This window comes from Tiliqua scincoides, chromosome 2 (genome assembly GCF_035046505.1).
Source record: "Tiliqua scincoides isolate rTilSci1 chromosome 2, rTilSci1.hap2, whole genome shotgun sequence".
NCBI lineage: Eukaryota > Metazoa > Chordata > Lepidosauria > Squamata > Scincidae > Tiliqua > Tiliqua scincoides.
Window position 1 is genome coordinate 187639259 of NC_089822.1, and position 17614 is coordinate 187656872.

At 44.8% G+C, this 17614-nt stretch overlaps 1 protein-coding gene across 2 annotated transcripts in view; it reads left to right on the forward strand.

The window, feature by feature from the left end:
- The first annotated feature begins 1456 nt into the window (after positions 1 to 1456).
- The window catches only part of PCBD2 (pterin-4 alpha-carbinolamine dehydratase 2), a 50778-nt gene continuing 34620 nt past the window's right edge, over positions 1457 to 17614 (forward strand). For both annotated transcript variants that reach the window (XM_066616309.1, XM_066616311.1), the window contains exon 1: positions 1457 to 1571. In XM_066616309.1, coding sequence (XP_066472406.1) covers positions 1473 to 1571 — 99 coding nt within the window. In that variant the 5' untranslated portion in view covers positions 1457 to 1472. The remainder of the gene's footprint in view (positions 1572 to 17614) is intronic.

Genomic DNA, 17614 nt, shown 5'->3' on the forward strand with positions numbered 1-17614 from the left:
GATACATTTGAATGAAGTCTTTGTCTTCAGGGCACAGAAAAAAAAATCTAGCAGTTTGAATTCGGCGAAGTTTTAACATTGCTTTAATGTCCAGTTTGAAGACTTTTAGAGCACTAAGCTGTGCACACACATGCTAGAAAGCAAATATTCACACCAGCTCACATAGAAGAACACTAGTAAGCTTAGCTTTCTTATATTTTCTTGTTTTTCATTTTGAAATCAGTTTTGGGGTACACATAAGTGTGACTAACAAATAGTAATATTTTAACTGAGTTTCAGTAGACTAACTGCATTCTAGAGTTTAAAGAGACATGATATCAAAACACTTCCGGATTAACACATTGCAAAGGTCAACTTCCCACAGAAAATGCAGAAGATAGCAGTTTCGTTGTTTTAGCAGAGCTCGCAACCGTTTAGCAACAATTTTGTTGCATTTCATGGGCTGCACATGAAGGTCACAGTGGATCATGCGATGGTTATGGATGAGGTCAGGTTTGTGTGCAGTGCCATTGGCTAACTGCTGGGGGTATACTGTATATGATAGATGTATGAGATGGCCTATTATAAAACAACGGATGTTTTGAACCCTCCAATGAATTGCCTCCAAATGTGTTTCAAGGAGGGAACCCCAGATTGTAATAAAAGTCAGCTAAAGGAGGCGTTACACGCTTCTCTTCTCCCCACTTCTGGTGCAAGCAGTCTCCTTTGGGGCTTCTCTTCTCCCCACTTCTGGTGCAAGCAGTCTCCTTTGGGGTTTACACAGTCTCCTTTGGAGACGTGGATGGATTTACAATAAGAGCCTGAATTTGATCACCACTGTCTACTGAGTTTGCTTTGGTACCTGGGATTACAGTGCAACATCTGAGATCTCTTCTAACATCTAGGATCCCTTGTAACATCTTGGTTTTTGCACCTTGCAACACTACCGGAAGTGGCCAATCCTATGCATGTCTACTCAGAAGTAAGTCCCATTAGAGACAGGGGGCTCACTCCCAGCTAAGTGTGGCCAGAACTGCAGCCTTAAAGCCCAGTCCTATGCATGTCTACTCAGAAGTAAGTCCTATTAGATTAACTGGGGCTTACTCCCAGGTAAGTGTGGCCAGGACTGCAGCCTTAAAGCCCAGTCCTATGCATGTCTACTCAGAAGTAAGTCCCATTAGACTCAGTGGGGCTCACTCCCAGGTGTGGCTAGGATTGAGCTGTAAGGCTGCCAGCCTGGGAGTGATCCCCATTGACTACAGTGGGATTTACTTCTGAGTAGACATGCATAGGCTTGGGCTCTGCTCCAGTGCCTGCACAGGGACAAAACATGCGCCCGTCTCCCTGAGGGGCAGCCTCCCGTCGCGGGAGGGAGGACGCTCGCGCCTCTGTCCCGGCGCCTCCCCCGGTGGCGGTGAAGGGGAGGCGGCGGCGGCGCAGGCGCTGGCCGTGCGCGGCCTCGGAGGGGAGGGGAGCGGAGCCACGCCGGAGCCATGCCAGGCGGCGCCAGCGCTGGTCTGAGGTGGCTGCTGCGAGCGGGGCTGGGGACTGCGGCCAGCAGGGGCGGCGGGAGAAGCGGCTCCTTCACCATGGTGAGAGGCGGAGCAGGGAAAGGAGGGGACGCCAAGGCGGCCGGGCCGGTGTGCACTGAGGAGGAGCCTGCGTGGGGGGAGACCCGGCTCTACAGCCTCCAGGGCCGCGTCCCCCCACGTGCTCCAGAGGTTTTCATCCACACTCTGCATTTCCCACCTTTGGGGGGGGGGGAATCTCCTTTATAAGCTGGGGGTGGGGACCAGAAAGCTGGGACTTGCAGTGAAATGAGTCATCAAGGGGTCTTTTCTCTTATATATATATATGTGTGTGTGTGTGTTTGTGTGTATTATATATATATATAAAGAGAAGATCAACAAGACGGCAGACTGGTTTGAAGCCCACTCTGAGGAGTTGACACCAGTCATTGAGAAGAGGAGAGCTCTAGCAGCATACAAGGCCTGTCCCAGTGAGCGCAACCTGCAGGTCCTCCGAACTGCTCGCAGCAAAGTCCAGCAGACTGCCAGGAGATGTGCTAACGACTACTGGCTCCAGCTCTGCTCCCAGATACAGATAGCAGCTGACACGGGCAACGGAATCAAGCCTGCCCTAGGTCCAACACAGAAGAAAACTGCCCCTCTGAAGTCTGCCACAGGCGAGGTCATCCAGGATCGGGCGCAGCAGATGGGACGCTGGGTGCAGAACTACTCTGAGCTGTATTCCCGAGAAAATACAGTAACCGTGGAAGCACTTAACAATGTCGAGTGCCTGCCTGTGTTGGAGGAGCTTGACAGTGAACCATCCCCTAGCAGAACTTCATGTGGCCCTGGACTCCCTTACCTCTGGCAAGGCACCTGGGAAAGACAGCATCCCTGCTGAAGTCCTAAAGTGCTGCAAAGAGATCATGGCCACTGAGTTGCATGAAATCCTCTGCCTCTGCTGGAGAGAAGGTGGAGTACCACAGGACATGAGGGGTGCAAACATCACGCTGTACAAGAACAAAGGCGACAAGGGTGACTGCAATAACATTATTATTATTATTAACAGTATTTATATACCGCTTTTCAACTAAAAGTTCACAAAGCAGTTTACAGAGAAAAATCAAATAACTAATGGCTCCCTGTCCCAAAAGGGCTCACAATCTAAAAAGATGCAAAAAGAACACCAGCAGACAGCCACTAGAATAGACAGTGCTGGGGTGAGGTGGGCCAGTTACTCTCCCTCTGCTAAAAAGAGGAGCACCCACTTGAAAACGTGCCTCTTACCCAATTAGCAGGGGTAACTACCATGGTATCTCTCTTCTTAGCGTTGTAGGGAAGCTGTTTGCCCAAGTTGCACCAAAGAGGCTCCAGGTACTTGCAGAGAGCGTCCAGAATCGCAATGCGGATTCCGAACCAACAGGTCCACCACTGATATGGTATTCTCCCTTAGACAGCTGCAGGAGAAATGCAGAGAACAATGACAGCCACTCTTTATAGCCTTCATAGATCTCAGGAAGGCTTTCGACCTGGTCAGCAGGGACGGCCTCTTCAAGATTCTCCCCAAGATCGGATGTCCACCCAGTCTCCTCAGCATCATCAGGTCTTTCCACAAGTACATGAAGGGCACTGTAGTCTTTGATGGCTCCACATCAGACCCCTTTGACATCTGAAGCGGAGTTCTTGCGCCGACCTTGTTTGGGATTTTTTTTGCTGTCCTGCTGAAGCATGCCTTTGGAACCGCAACAGAAGGCATCTATCTCCGGACCAGATCAGACGGAAAGCTCTTCAACCTCTCCAGACTGAGAGCAAAGTCCAAAGTGGCACAAAATGGCAGATGCGCTTCAATGTCAGTAAGTGTAAAGTCATGCACATTGGGGCAAAAAAATCAAAACTTCACATATAAGCTAATGGGTTCTGAGCTGTCTGTGACAGCTCAGGAGAGAGATCTTGGGGTGGTGGTGGACAGGTCGATGAAAGTGTCGACCCAATGTGCGGCGGCAGTGAAGAAGGCCAATTCTATGCTTGGGATCAATAGGAAAGGTAATGAGAAGAAAACGGCTAATATTATAATGCCGTTGTACAAATCGATGCTAAGGCCACACTTGGAGTATTGTGTCCAGTTCTGGTCGCCGCATCTCAAAAAAGACGTAGTGGAAATGGAAAAGGTGCAAAAGAGAGCGACTAAGATGATTATGGGGCTGGGGCAGCTTCCTTATGAGGAAAGGCTACGGCGTTTGGGCCTCTTCAACCTAGAAAAGAGGCACCTGAGGGGGGACATGATTGAGACGTACAAAATTATGCAGGGGATGGACCGAGTGGATAGAGAGATGCTCTTTACACTCTCACATAATACCAGAACCAGGGGACATCCACTAAAATTGAGTGTTGGGAGAGTTAGAACAGACAAAAGAAAATATTTCTTTACTTAGCGTGTGGTTGGTCTGTGGAACTCCTTGCCACAGGATGTGGTGATGGCGTCTGGCCTGGACACCTTTAAAAGGGGATTGGACAAGTTTCTGGAGGAAAAATCCATTATGGGTTACAAGCCATGATGTGTACGTGCAACCTCCTGATTTTAGAAATGGGCTATGTCAGAATGCAAGATGCAAGGGAGGGCACCAGGATGAGGTCTCTTGTTATCTGGTGTGCTCCCTGGGGCATTTAGTGGGCCGCTGTGAGATACAGGAAGCTGGACTAGATGGGCCTATGGCCTGATCCAGTGGGGCTGTTCTTATGTTCTAAAGTCCAGCTGAAACTTCTGCGTGACTTCCTCTTTGCCAACGATGCAGCTGTCACCGCCCACGCTCCCAAAGATCTCCAGCAGCTCATGAACTGTTTTAGCGAGGCCTGCCAAGACTTTGGACTGACAATCAACCTGAAGAAAACACAGTTCATGGTTCAGGATGTGGACTCCCCTCCCTGCATTGCAATCTCTGCGCATGAGCTGGAGGTTGTCCATGACTTTGTGTACCTTGGCTCAGCGATCTCTGACACTCTTTCTCTGGATACCGAGCTAAACAAACGCATCAGTAAAGCAGCTACCACATTTTCCAGACTCACAAAGAGAGTCTGGTCCAACAAGAAGCTGATGGAACATACCAAGATCCAGGTCCACAGAGCTTGCGTCTTGAGTACGCTTCTGTACTGCAGCGAGTTATGGACGCTCAAAACAGGAGAAGAAGCTGAACGCTTTCCACATACGCTGCCTCCAACGCATCCTCGGTATCACCTTGCAGGACAAAGTTCCAAACAACGCAGTCGTGGAATGAGCTGGAATCCCCAGCACGTATAAAGTGCTGAAACAGAGACACCTGCGTTGGCTTGGTCATGTCGTGAGAATGGGCAATGGTCGGATCCCAAAGGATCTCCTCTATGGAGAACTTGTGCAGGAAAGTGCCCTACAGGTAGACCGCAGCTGTGATACAAAGACATCTGCAAGAGCGATCTGAAAGCCTTAGGAATGAACCTCAACAGATGGGAAACCTTGGCCTCTGAGCGTTCTGCTTGGAGGCAGGCTCTGCAGCATGGCCTCTTCCAGTTTGAAGAGACACTTTGCCAACAGACTGAGGCAAAGAGCCAAAGAAGGAAGGCAAATAGCCAGGGAGACAGACCAGGGACACACTATACTTGCTCCCAGTGTGGAAGGGATTGTCACTCCTGAATTGGCCTTTTCAGCCACACTAGATGCTATGCCAGAACCACCATTCAGAATAGTCTTCCTAGATTGAAGGTTGCCAACAACCAATATATATAAGAAAAGAGAAAAGTCCCCCTTGATGACTTTATATATATTAATTATATAATATATATATATTATTTATATTAATCAATATATTAATCAATATATATATTGATTAATCTTATCATATAGGTAGATGATATTTATCAAGCAATCTTATATATATATATATATATATATATATATATATATATATATATATATATATATATATATATATATATTATTAATATTAACAGTATTTATATACCGCTTTTCAACTAAAAGTTCACAAAGCGGTTTACAGAGAAAAATCAAATAACTAATGGCTCCCTGTCCCAAAAGGGCTCACAATCTAAAAAGATGCAAATGAATACCAGCAGACAGCCACTAGAACAGACAGTGCTGGGGTGAGGTGGGCCAGTTACTCTCCCCCTGCTAAAAAAAGGAGCACCCACTTGAAAAAGTGCCTCTTACCCAATTAGCAGGGGCCAGAAGAGCGAATTAGAAGAGGGAATTGGGGCAGGTGGAACTCCACATGGATGGGTTTCCATGTGTTTCCTCCTATCCCAATTCCCTCTTCTATACAGTGGTTAAATGTACAGGCACACCATCCCCCTTTGTATTTAGTAACCTTCGTTCAGCCTTTGGTGTGCTGTGGCACATTGGTGTGCCACAAATGGTGCACAGGTGTGCCGTGGGAAATTGTAAGAGGATCATTTATTAGTAGGGCCATTGGGAGATATGAGCCCCCACTGGCAGCACAGTGTGCCTTATCTGTGGTCAAAAAAACTGATGGTGTGCCTTGAGCATTTTCAAGCCTTTTCAGTATAACATGAGGTGAAAAAAGTTGAAAATTTCTGCCCTAGTTAATGGCAGCCCCATTAGGGCTGTACGTACATCTATTCTCTTCATTAGACTTAAGTCGTTTCTGCCCAACATTGCATATACACAACAGGGATCAAATGTGTACTTCTGTGGACTAGGTAAAAATGGGTTGATGAAGGGAATTTGATCCTGTAAGCAACAGTAGAGTAGGGATAGGGACTGCAGAGCGCCATGCAGTCCTGAACATGTATAAACCAGTACAGTCCCTGCAGGGTAGCCTGTCTCTGACATGTCAAGAACTTTGTGATTGAGTTGATAGGGATACCCTATGCTCATCTGCTGCCTCCTCCAGCCTGCTTCCTCTGTGGAGTCCAGACCAGCTCCATCCTCTTCTCAAGTTATAGCATGCAGAAGGAAGATGGGGAGGGCTTACCTCTCTCCCTTGGCATCCAGTGCCACTGCTTCCACTGCCACGTCCTCCTCTAATGGCCTGCAGAAGAAAGGGTGGGAGCCCAGCATTCCTTTCATGGCCATTAGAATAGCGATGGCTGCAGCACTGGATGCTGAGGAAGAAAGGTAAGGGGGGGCTTGCTTCTTAGGCAGGATCAGAAGGGCTTCCTGTTTAAAAGACAGAGTGTGTGGCATGAGGATACCCCATGGAAGCCCCAGGTAAAGGAGTGGCGTGTGGGATTGCCAGGCTGTCCTTCAGCTTGCCCATTGGATGAATGAGGAAGAGGGCAACCCTGTTACTGGCAGTGGCACACTTGCTAGCACATGAGAGAGGGCAGCAGCAGTAGTGGCAGCATTTGTGCCTCTGCCTCAGGCAGCACTTTGGCTCAGATTGGGCCTGCGGCCTTTATCAGTTTAAACATGGTTGTCTTTTCCCTCATTAGTAACATTCACAAAGGAGACATCTACCTAATTCTCACTGAGGCAGAGTTAGTCAGCCTGCCCATTTCTCATTTTGCGCTTACAGCCCTATGATATAGTTTAAACTGAGAAATGACTATCCTTAAGTGAATGAGGTGGCAATCCTATTCACACACCTACCTGGGAGTAAGCCCCACTGACTGTAGCTTGACTTACTTCTGAGTAGACTTACCTCAGATTGGGATGTCAGGCTGCAATCCTATATACACTTACCTGGGAATAGGTTCCATTGAAATAAATGGAACATATTTCAGAGTAGCAGAGGTGTTTGAAAATTGTGTTATTTAGTTTATTCAGCTCATTTAGTAAGACTTAGGTTGTAATCCTATGTTGCTCATTAGAAATGAAGACCCCCTGCTGAGTAGATATGCATAGGCTTGTGCTATCAGTGAATATCAGGATTTAGTAGGGATTTCAATTCCCTAGCCCAGATCTAATGTGTTATTTTCTGGCTTTGTGTAAGTGCTGCAAGGTATCTGTGACCTTAGAACTATTAGCATTCATTTTGCAGCTTATAATTTAAGTGGTAACAAATAGAAACAGAAGAGTAGCATGGATGAGACAAAGCAACTCATGAAACCTGAATGGAAATCAGGATACTGGACTAGATAGACCTTTGGCCTAATGCAGCAGGGCTGCTCTTGCAGTGCAATCTGATGCATATATACTCAGAAGTCCCACTGTATACAGTGGTGCTTACTCCCAGGAAAGTGTGTATTGGATTTCAGCTTAACATTCTTATCCAATCCTATCCAACTTTCCAGCACTAATACAACTGCAGTGCAGCCCTAGGTAAGGGGACAAATGTTTCCTTCCCTTGAGGAGGCCTCCATGACTGCCCCACCAACACAGAATGCAGTGCACACCCTGTTCAGCTGCATCAGCACTGGATATGCATACAATTAAGGCTGTGTAGCAAGATGTGTCAGTAATATGTGCTTGACAATCGTATTTTCCTTTTCCTCCCTTACAGGGTCTTTGGTACAAATAGTGGATTAATTTATGGAATGCATGCGTTGCATGAGTGTGGTTTACAGACAGGGAACATAGTATTGGGTGCATAATTTAAAATCCAACTCTCATAACATAAGAACATAAGAACAGCCCCACTGGATCAGGCCATAGGCCCATCTAGTCCAGCTTCCTGTATCTCACAGCGGCCCACCAAATGCCCCAGGGAGCACAACAAATCAAGTTTCTGGCTCTTATGGCTGTGAAGGTAGATTCCAAAACATGTGGGTAACGAGTGGTAGACTGTTCCAGCCCCATGACCCGGGGCAGAGGTACGCTATGGTGCCCCCCGCATCGTGCCTGTCACCGCCCCCCGCAAGCAAATCTGCCCCACCACTCAGCTGAGGCTCTTGGAGCCTCGCACGACCCCAGGCTGCGTCAGGAAATCTTCCTGGGGATTCTCTGGCGCTATAAACTATGCTTTCGGAAAACCGTAAGTACAGTTTCTGACCCTGTCAGCTTCCGCGAGGTCCTAAAGACTCGCACCTGGGGCATTTGTCCCATTGAACATAATGGGAGGTCCGCCGCTATGGGTGTTAGTGAAATCTCATAATCTATTCTAAAAGGAGGTCTAATCAGAACTTCAGGGGATGGGTATCAATATCCTGCCTAGTCATGCCTCATGTGCACACCCTGGCTAGTAAAGCAGAATTATTTCTATGAAGTAACTATAATGATATGCAAATACATATAATATGCCTGTTTCTACTAGGTACAGAATGTAACAATTTACAGCCTAGAATTTGCCCAGTATATGAGAAGTAATCTGAGTGCTACCATTTCAGGCGTTCTGTGGGTTTGGGATCAGTTGTCTTTGCATCTGGTTTCTGTTTCTTCAGTACTCACAAAGCTTGAAAACTTTATTCTGGAATGAATTTTCTGAAATAGTACTGCCATTAAAATTAAGTATTATTTATTTACATTTGAGCAGATATAAATTACCTCATAGTGCTAGCAAAGTAGTTTGCAGTGGCTGCTGTAACATCAGAAAGGCATTGACCTCAGAGACTGTATGAGAGGATCTTTTTCTGCAGTCCGTTGATTCTCTTAGAAGCCTGAAAATTCTAGTTTTTATTTTAGCTTAGAATAGCATTTGATGACTGACATGACTTGCTGGTATTTTAATTAATTTTTAATGCTTGAATGTTAATTGTTGCAATCCACTGGGCTTCTCTGTTTTTACTGCTTTATTGTGTTATTGTTTATTGTAAGCTGCCTTGGGTGCCCTCACCCAGTGGCATAACTGGAGGTTTCCAGGAGGGGCCACCTGACCCTGAGCATATCTGGGGAGGGTAATGCCATCCCCCAACCATGCCATCCCCCCACCTGTCCTGCCCATTGCCTCCCTTCCGTAGCCCTTTGGTGGGCATTAAAAATGTCACTTCGGGGAGAAAGGTGGGGTAAAAATAAAGTTATTATTATTATTATTATTATTATTATTATTATTATTATTATTATTCCCTTCCAGTTTTTCTGTGAAACCAGGTTTTGAGCTGCCGAGCTCAGTCTGATGTCTGCGGATGTCTCCGGCCTCTGCTGAGCTCAGAGGACTGTCCGGAGATGCGCATGGGGTGTGCACTTGTTGGGGACCTGTAGACCTGATCTGTGGATAACTGAATCTGTGGGTATGGGCTCTGCGATAAGGGCCCCCCCATATAATTTTTCTAGCAAGCGTTCATGATGCATTTGTATTGCCAAACAAAATACAGCTAGACTGCAATCCTGTACACACTTTCCTGAGAGTAAATTGCTTTGAATTCAGTGACACTTCTGAGGAAAGATGCATAGGATTGCACTGTTGGTCTAGTCATGTAACAATTCTTTACATGAGAAGTTATCTGAATATTCTAATTAGCAAAGCTTAGTTTTGGTAGAAATTAGAAGAAATTGAGGCCTGGACTTGAAAATATGTGTCTGTATTATTTAGTGTATTTTATGTTTGAGTTCCATGTCTTTATGTACTTAATGACACATTCTTATTAAAAACAAAACAGAACTCAAACATATGCTTGGAATATAAAGCCTGGTGTGAATTTACATACCCTACATAGGATTGTAAAATACATAGGATTTACAATCTGGAGGCCTGGATTTTATCCTTGACTCTACCACAGATTTTTTTCTATGTCCTCAAGCAAGTCCTATAACAAATGTGTGCCTCAGGTTTTTGTTTACAGTGATGGTGGTGGGGGAATCCTTTCCTTTATTTCACAGAGGAACTGGAGAATTTAATTTCATATTTCTTTCCATAGTTCCTTGGCTTCTTGGTTCACTGAGGAGCTGCGAATGATGAAGCAGCAGGGCAGGTGTCTAGAGCAACGGTGGCAGAAAACTTGTGATGAATCCAGTTAGACACGGAGTAGAGCTCATTACAGAGCCTATTCCGTGGCGGTGGTAGCAGCGAAGAGATCGTTCTTCTCTGCTACCACTGTGTCTGCTGACAACCGTCTGGCAGAGCTGTTCCGTGTGGTGCGGGGCCTCCTCCATCAGGCCGCTCCAGTAGACCAGGAGGAACACACGGTCAGCCACTATGACGTGTTTGCACAACATTTTGCAGATAAAATCGATTGTATTCATCACAACTTGGATGCCACATTGACAATGTCTGACGATGTCCCCTTGGCAACTGCTTGTCCGGTGTTGTGGGATTCTTTTCAGCTTGTACAGCCTGAGGATGTGGACAGACTCCTTTGGAGTGTGAGGCCATCTACCTGCCTGCTTGACCCTTGCCCAGCTTGGCTGATAATTGCTGCCCGGGGTGGACTGGCTGAGTGGACAGAGAGGGTGGTCAACTCTTCCTTAATGGATGGGACGTTGCCATGTGCTTTGAAACAGGCGGTGGTTCGCCCCCTCCTGAAGAGGCCGTCCCTGGATTCCACTGTGTTGGACAGCTACCGGCCAGTCTCCAACATCCCGTTTCTGGGCAAGGTAATTGAGCGGGTGGTGGCGTCCCCACTCCAGAGGGTCTTGGATGAAGCAGATTATCTGGATCCTTTTCAATCTGGTTTCAGACCGGGCTTTGGGACGGAAACTGCCTTGGTCACCTTGGTGGATGACCTACGCCGGGGACTGGACAGGGGGAGTGTGTCCCTGTTGGTCCTGCTGGACCTCTCAGCAGCTTTCGATACCATCGACCATGGTATCCTTCTGGGCCGATTGGCCGAGTGGGAGTTGGAGGCACTGTTTTGTGCCTCCGCTCCTACTTGGAGGATCGGTCCCAGATGGTGGTGCTGGGGGATGCCTGTTCGACACCCTGGCCCTTGAGGTGCGGGGTGCCACAGGGTTCAGTTCTGTACCCCATGCTAATTAACATCTACATGAAACCGCTGGGAGAGGTAATCCGGCGGTTTGGAGCGGGGTGCCATCAATATGCTGATGACACCCAGCTCTATCTCTCCTTTCCTCCAGACTCCAGGGTGGCAGTTGAGGGCCTGGAGCACTGCCTGGAGGCAGTGAGGAACTGGATGGGGGCTAACAAGCAGAAATTAAATCTGGATAAAACAGAGGCTCTCCTGGTTCGGAAATCCTCGATGCAGGTGCTGGACTATCGGCTTGCGCTGAATGGGGTTGCACTCCCCCTGAAGGAGCAGGTCCGCAGCTTGGGGGTCCGCTTGGATTCCCAGGTGGCGGCTGTGGCTAGGCGGGCTTTCGCTCAGCGGCTGGTGCGCCAGCTGCAGCCGTACTTGGATCGTGCAGACCTGGCCACGGTGATCCATGCCATGGTGACATCGAGGTTAGATTATTGTACGTGCTGTATGCGGGGCTGCCCTTGAAGACGGTTTGGAAACTGCAACTAGTGCAGAATGCGGCGTCCCATGTAGTTACTGGAGGTAGGTGGTTTGACTCTGTCAGTCCGCTTCTCCAGTGGCTGCATTGGCTGCCCATTCGTTTCTGGGTCCAATTCAAGGTGCTGGTTTTGACCTTTAAAGCCCTATACTGCTCTGGGCCAGGGTATCTTAGAGATCGCCTACTCCCGTACAATCCGGCTCATCCGCTTAGGTCATCAGAGAAGGCCTTTTTACAAGTGCTGCTGCCTAGGGAGGTATGTGGGGCGGTGGCAAGAAATAGGGCCTTCTCAGTAGTGGCACCAACACTATGGAATTCCCTTCCCCTTGACTTGAGAATGGCTCCCTCTCTTGAGACTTTTCGGCGAGGCCTGAAGACACTTCCGTTTAAACAAGCCTTCTGAGTTCTCAGCCTTTTAATCATCTTTTCAACACCTTTAAATATTTTTTAAATACTTGGTTACAGGCCTGATTCTTTTATGATTTGCTGCTCTATGCTCTTTTTACCTAATTACTTTTTATCTGACTACTGTTTTTATGATATGTGTTATATGCTTTTATCTGTTTTTTAAATTATGTTTTTAATCTGTTTTAACCTGTTGTAAGCCACCTTCAGTCCCTTTGAGGAGAAAGGCGGGATAAAAATAAAGTTGTTGTTGTTGTTGTTGTTGTTGTTGTTGTTATAGGTACACAGGAGATCATTTTTAAATGTATCACTAATATGACCAAGTTATCCTGAAGTGGATTTCCTGGCAAAACCATTGTGAAGGGAACATGGAAATATACAAGATAAAAAACAAACAGTATCTGAACATTGAAATGCCAGCATTGGACAAACAAAGTGAAACAGCTATACCTGAACCATGATCTAGTGATTACATCCTATCTCATGATTGGTTAAAAGATAGTTAGTAAATAAAAGTAGATTTGTTTTAGATTGTTCAGAAAATCCAGCTATGGTTTTATGCCAGCCCACTCTGTCTATCAGTAATCCATGTATCATTAGTAGTTAATATTTACTTATATTAAATGGATAAGGACAAAAGGATGATGTCAGTGCCCTTCAGTTCAGGCTCTAGGAGAGCTCCTGAAATTTCTCAACTGGGAAGAAAACTGGCCAATTCCACCCCTACCCTGTGGTTTATCTCCAGCTTCTTCACCTGTGCTACTTCAGTTTCTGAACAATATTTTATCTTGTTCTTTAACCCTGAGCGGAGACCAGAAATTTAATTCTTTGGAGATGTCTCAGTGGGAGAAATTCTTGCCCACTTCATCTTGATAGGTTATATAAAACATATCTCATTTATATAGTCATTTCATCTGTACTAAATTCCCTTGTTTTTCTCAGGTACCTTACTAGAAGTTGAATGGTGTGGGCAAGATAACTGAAATTATTACGGGATTATGGGATACTGAAATTCCTTAATAGAGTTAATGAAGTGTCACCATATATAGGTGAAGCCTATTTATCCATGGTTTATCCATCTGTGGATGTGGCTCAATGTTGGTCCATTGACCCACAATGATCCAGACTCTGCTCCACCTGAGCTCTTCGAAGGGGATCGGAGCTGCACTGCAGTCCCCTCAGGGCTTTCTGAAGCCTGGAGAGGCAGTGGGCAGATGCCCACTATCTCACTAGCCTTCAGAATAGCCTGGAGAGGTGAAAAAACTCCACTTCTGTTTTCCCAAGGGAAACTGGAAGTGAACTTTTCACCTTTTAGGCTTTCTGAGGCCTGGGGAAGCCGCTGAACGGCTTCCCTGGGCCTTAGAATGCCTTAAAAGACAAAAAAACATAATTTCCTGTTTTCTTCGAGAAACCAGAAGTGGTGTTTTTTTCCCCCCCTTGCCTCCGGGCTTCTGAAAGCCCTCTGGAGGAGACTGGAGTACACCCCTTCGGAGGGGTTAATGGAGCGAAGATAGTAGATTTAAGTATCCACAAAATTTGGTATCAGCAGGGGTCCGAGAACAGATCCCACGCAGATACCAAGGCCCCACCTGTATACACACACCCTATAGCAGACAAGTAATTAATTTGTCATGCTAACTAAAGGCTTATTTTTGTTGTCGTCATACTATTGTGTTAACTGCTGCTTTCTTGCTTGTCGTGCTCCTTCATCTCTAGTTATGTTTTACTAGAAAAGTATTTATGTCTTTTTGATATCTAGAAAACTTTGTAATAAAGGGAAATCTTACAAGCTCATTTTTTTTTCTTTTTACCTTGTCTGAATTAGAACAAGTTTTTGGATTTGAAATAAGAGTGCCATCTAGTGGTTAAGGTTATTTTTTCATACAGTATTTACAAATTCAGTTGCTCCAATATGTGGGATTCAGGTTTCAAAAAACTGATAATTAGGCTGCAATCCTGTACACACTTTCATGGGAGTAAACGCCATCAAACGCTATGGGACTTGCTTCAGTGTACACATGCTTAGTATTGTGTTGTTAGTCATGTATCTGAGTACACAGTTGAATCTCACAAGTCAGTTACTGATGTGTTTAACTGTCTTAACCCATTTCTACCCACAGGTGTAAACATTTGGTCCCTGTTGTGTATATGCAACATAGGGCAGAAATGACTTAAAATATGTTTATGGACCTTTGACGTACCAATTGCCCTAATTATATTGACAATTCCTTTGTGGCAAATAAAGCAATTGTTAAAAATTTGCTGACAAGGAATGTGCTCTGTGAGTAATTCTTAACAGGAAGTTATTCTGCTTATTGTCAACATATAAAGAGAGGAAAGTGGGTTATATATAATTAAATGATAAAAACAAACTGCATTAAGTCTTGAGTTTTAGTAACATTCTGAGACAGAAGGACTTCCCTCCATCTCATTCAGAAGGTTCAAGAACAAACATTAAATCATTATAATAGCTGTTCCCCTTCCAATACCTTTGGTTAATCCTGGCCTGTTATAGAGTGAACTGATTTGACTTTTAAGGTCCCCAAGACAGGTACACTCCTAGGTCGAAATAGGAGCAGATTAGACCCAGGAGGGTGCGGAATTGGTGGAGCTGGTCTGCACCATATCTTAACCCCCCTTCTGGGCATGCTGACGTTACACAAGGCTGCTCACACTTGCACCTGCTATTAAGCAGGCTCGGATCCAAGTAGCCTCATAGGGCAAGCTGGGGTGTCATGTGGGACAGGCGCTAGATACAGTGGAAACCATGCAGCCCCACTGTACCAGAATAGTTTAGGATTGGGCTGTCAGTCTTGTTTTAGCAGTGCTGCTTGTGCTGAACAATGCTCATTCTGCACTGTAGCACATAGATCTAAATAAATAAATTTATTATGAAGAATCATTGCACTCAATCACATGTGGACTGCAGTGAACTTATTTTGTGAATTGCATTTATTCTGTTTTTACAAATATCTGAGAACCGGCCATTCTTTCAAGCGTAGAGAAATTTTCATCTGCACAAACGGTGATTTTTTAAATAATGCATTTAAATAATGCATAAGGTTTAGTTGCATTTCTTAATGCCAAAATCAACTTCCAGAAGGGTAGCTGTGTTACAGTGCAATCCTATGCAGGACTCTTCAAAAGTAAGCCCCATTGAGTTTGGTGGGAGATACTCCCAAGTATAGTAAGATGTATAGAATTGCAGGCTTAGCCTTTTGAAGAAAGAATAAAAGGTCTTAAAACACCTTGGGAAGAGGTTTATTATGACATAAGTTTTCATGAAATAGAGCCCATTTCATTAGATGAACTTGTAAGAAAAGACTGATACAGACATGATGCTCTGGGGATCACTCGTTAATTCCTTCACTTTCTTCCTCCTGGCCTTAATTATTCTTAAGGCTTATGGCAGCACTACCCTTAATCATGGATAAATTGAACCGGGTTTGCTCTTAACCTTGAATTCAGTCCTTAATTTCCTATTCTTGGGTAGAATAAATCCCTAGAAAGCATTAACCATACTTCTAAACAATGGCTGAACTAGCAGGGAAGAAGCAGAATAATTTATGTAATGAAAAAACGTCGCAGGGTTCACCAGCGAAAAGGAAGAAGGAACTGTATAGCAAAGAGTCAGATTTTTGTACCCGAGAATCTTTTTATTTTATTTATTTATTTTAGATATTTATATCCCGCCTTTCTATGAACTGAAGGACACTCAAGGCGGCTCACAATTTAAAAAAAACATATTAAAAACATAAAAATATTTCTAACCAATGAAATATTTTCTGACCAATAAATAGTCATTTGCATCTTTGTGGAAGGCAGAGCTGAAACGTGGTTGACTGTATAAAATACTTAATATTTTGCTCTTTTTCTTTAGCCCTGTTTGGAGATTCCCTCTTCGTTTTTTCTTTTCCAAGGGAATTTATGTGCAAAAGAGCAGTGCTACAGTCTTCTCCTGGTTCAGTAGCAGCATATGTGGTCAGACCTCAAGTCTGTTAATTATCTTTCTGCACCTGGGTTTTACTTAAAAGAACATTGTGCTTAAGAAGATCATGGTATAATTATGTGTGATATAATGTATGTTTGTATAGTAAATATAACTTTCTAGTTTAAATACAAATTTTCCGCTGCTAGGGCAGTTAAAAAAATTGACACCCTGTTCCCATGGAGACTGGTCTATATTCTATGTGCCTGGGAAGACATTTAAATCTGTTCTGGGTGGAATAAGATACAAATAGTTATGATTTGCTTACTTGTGGTTTATTGGGTTGGTTTGGGATACACGGCTTCTTCCTTTCCTCAGCTCTTACACTGCTCATAGTTCGCCACTTAGTCCCACCCCAGCCCTATTTCTGACCTTTCTGGCCTCACTGGTCTCTTCAAAAGCCTGTTGCACTCCTTCAACTTCTTGTTGCACTCCTTTCTCCTACGTGCTCCCCATTCCCCCTTCTCTGACTTTGCCTGCTCCTTTTCTCCTTGTTGTGGCTTCTGCTCTAGTCTTCCCTTGTCTTTCTTGTTCCATATCCTTCTGTGGCTCTTCCCCAATTTATGTATCTCTCGGTTGCCTTTATCCCAATCTGCTCCTCCTTTTCCAACTTTGTCACTTGTTCTCTTTCTTCCTTCATTCCAATCTTCCTCCCTCGTGTCACTGCCTGCTCTGTCTCTTACCTCATCTTCTCCCCTACATCTCTCTGCTCTGCCTATTATCCCTTTCCTAGTCCTCCCTCTATTCTCCTTTTGTACCTGCCCATCCTCATACCCCCACCTGGTGAGAATGCCTATGGTGGCCTTGCCACCGATGTTTCAACTCTCACTGTTGCTTAGTGATGACATCATTCCAGAGTGTGCGCATCACTTTCTGGCCCCAGCTGGTTTCATTCTGTGTGGTTGCACCAGGCTGCCGCAAATGATTAATTAGTAATGTGGATTTTGCCTTATAGAAAGTGAAAATAGCTTAACTTAGCTGACAGTAATTATTTCCAGATTCACTATGTTGTATAGTTTAAATCAGTTAGCTGTAGCTACCATTGTAACACTGCAGGACAAACAGATGTTTGAATACTTGAATACTGTACATACTTCATTCAGCAAAAAACACTGAGTGCAATCCAGCCAAGATTGAGCACTTTTAAATCTCACTGATTTCAGTGAGGAGTTTGAGCTTGTGATTTAAGTGTTTGGCTGGTTCATGGACATGGCTCATATGCAGCATTTTTCTCAAACTCCTCAAGTTCAGAGCACTACGTACTATACATGCAGGCTTAGGTACTATAAATTGATGAGTTTTGCTTCTCTAATGGTTTAAATATGTAATGAACCCATCATTTTTCTGCTGCTGTTGGCCTGCAAATTTTTTGTTTCTAAATATACAAATCAGTATATCAATAAATACATACAGTAACTTTGGTTTGAAATGCATTTTTCCCTTTCTTTTCACTTCGTT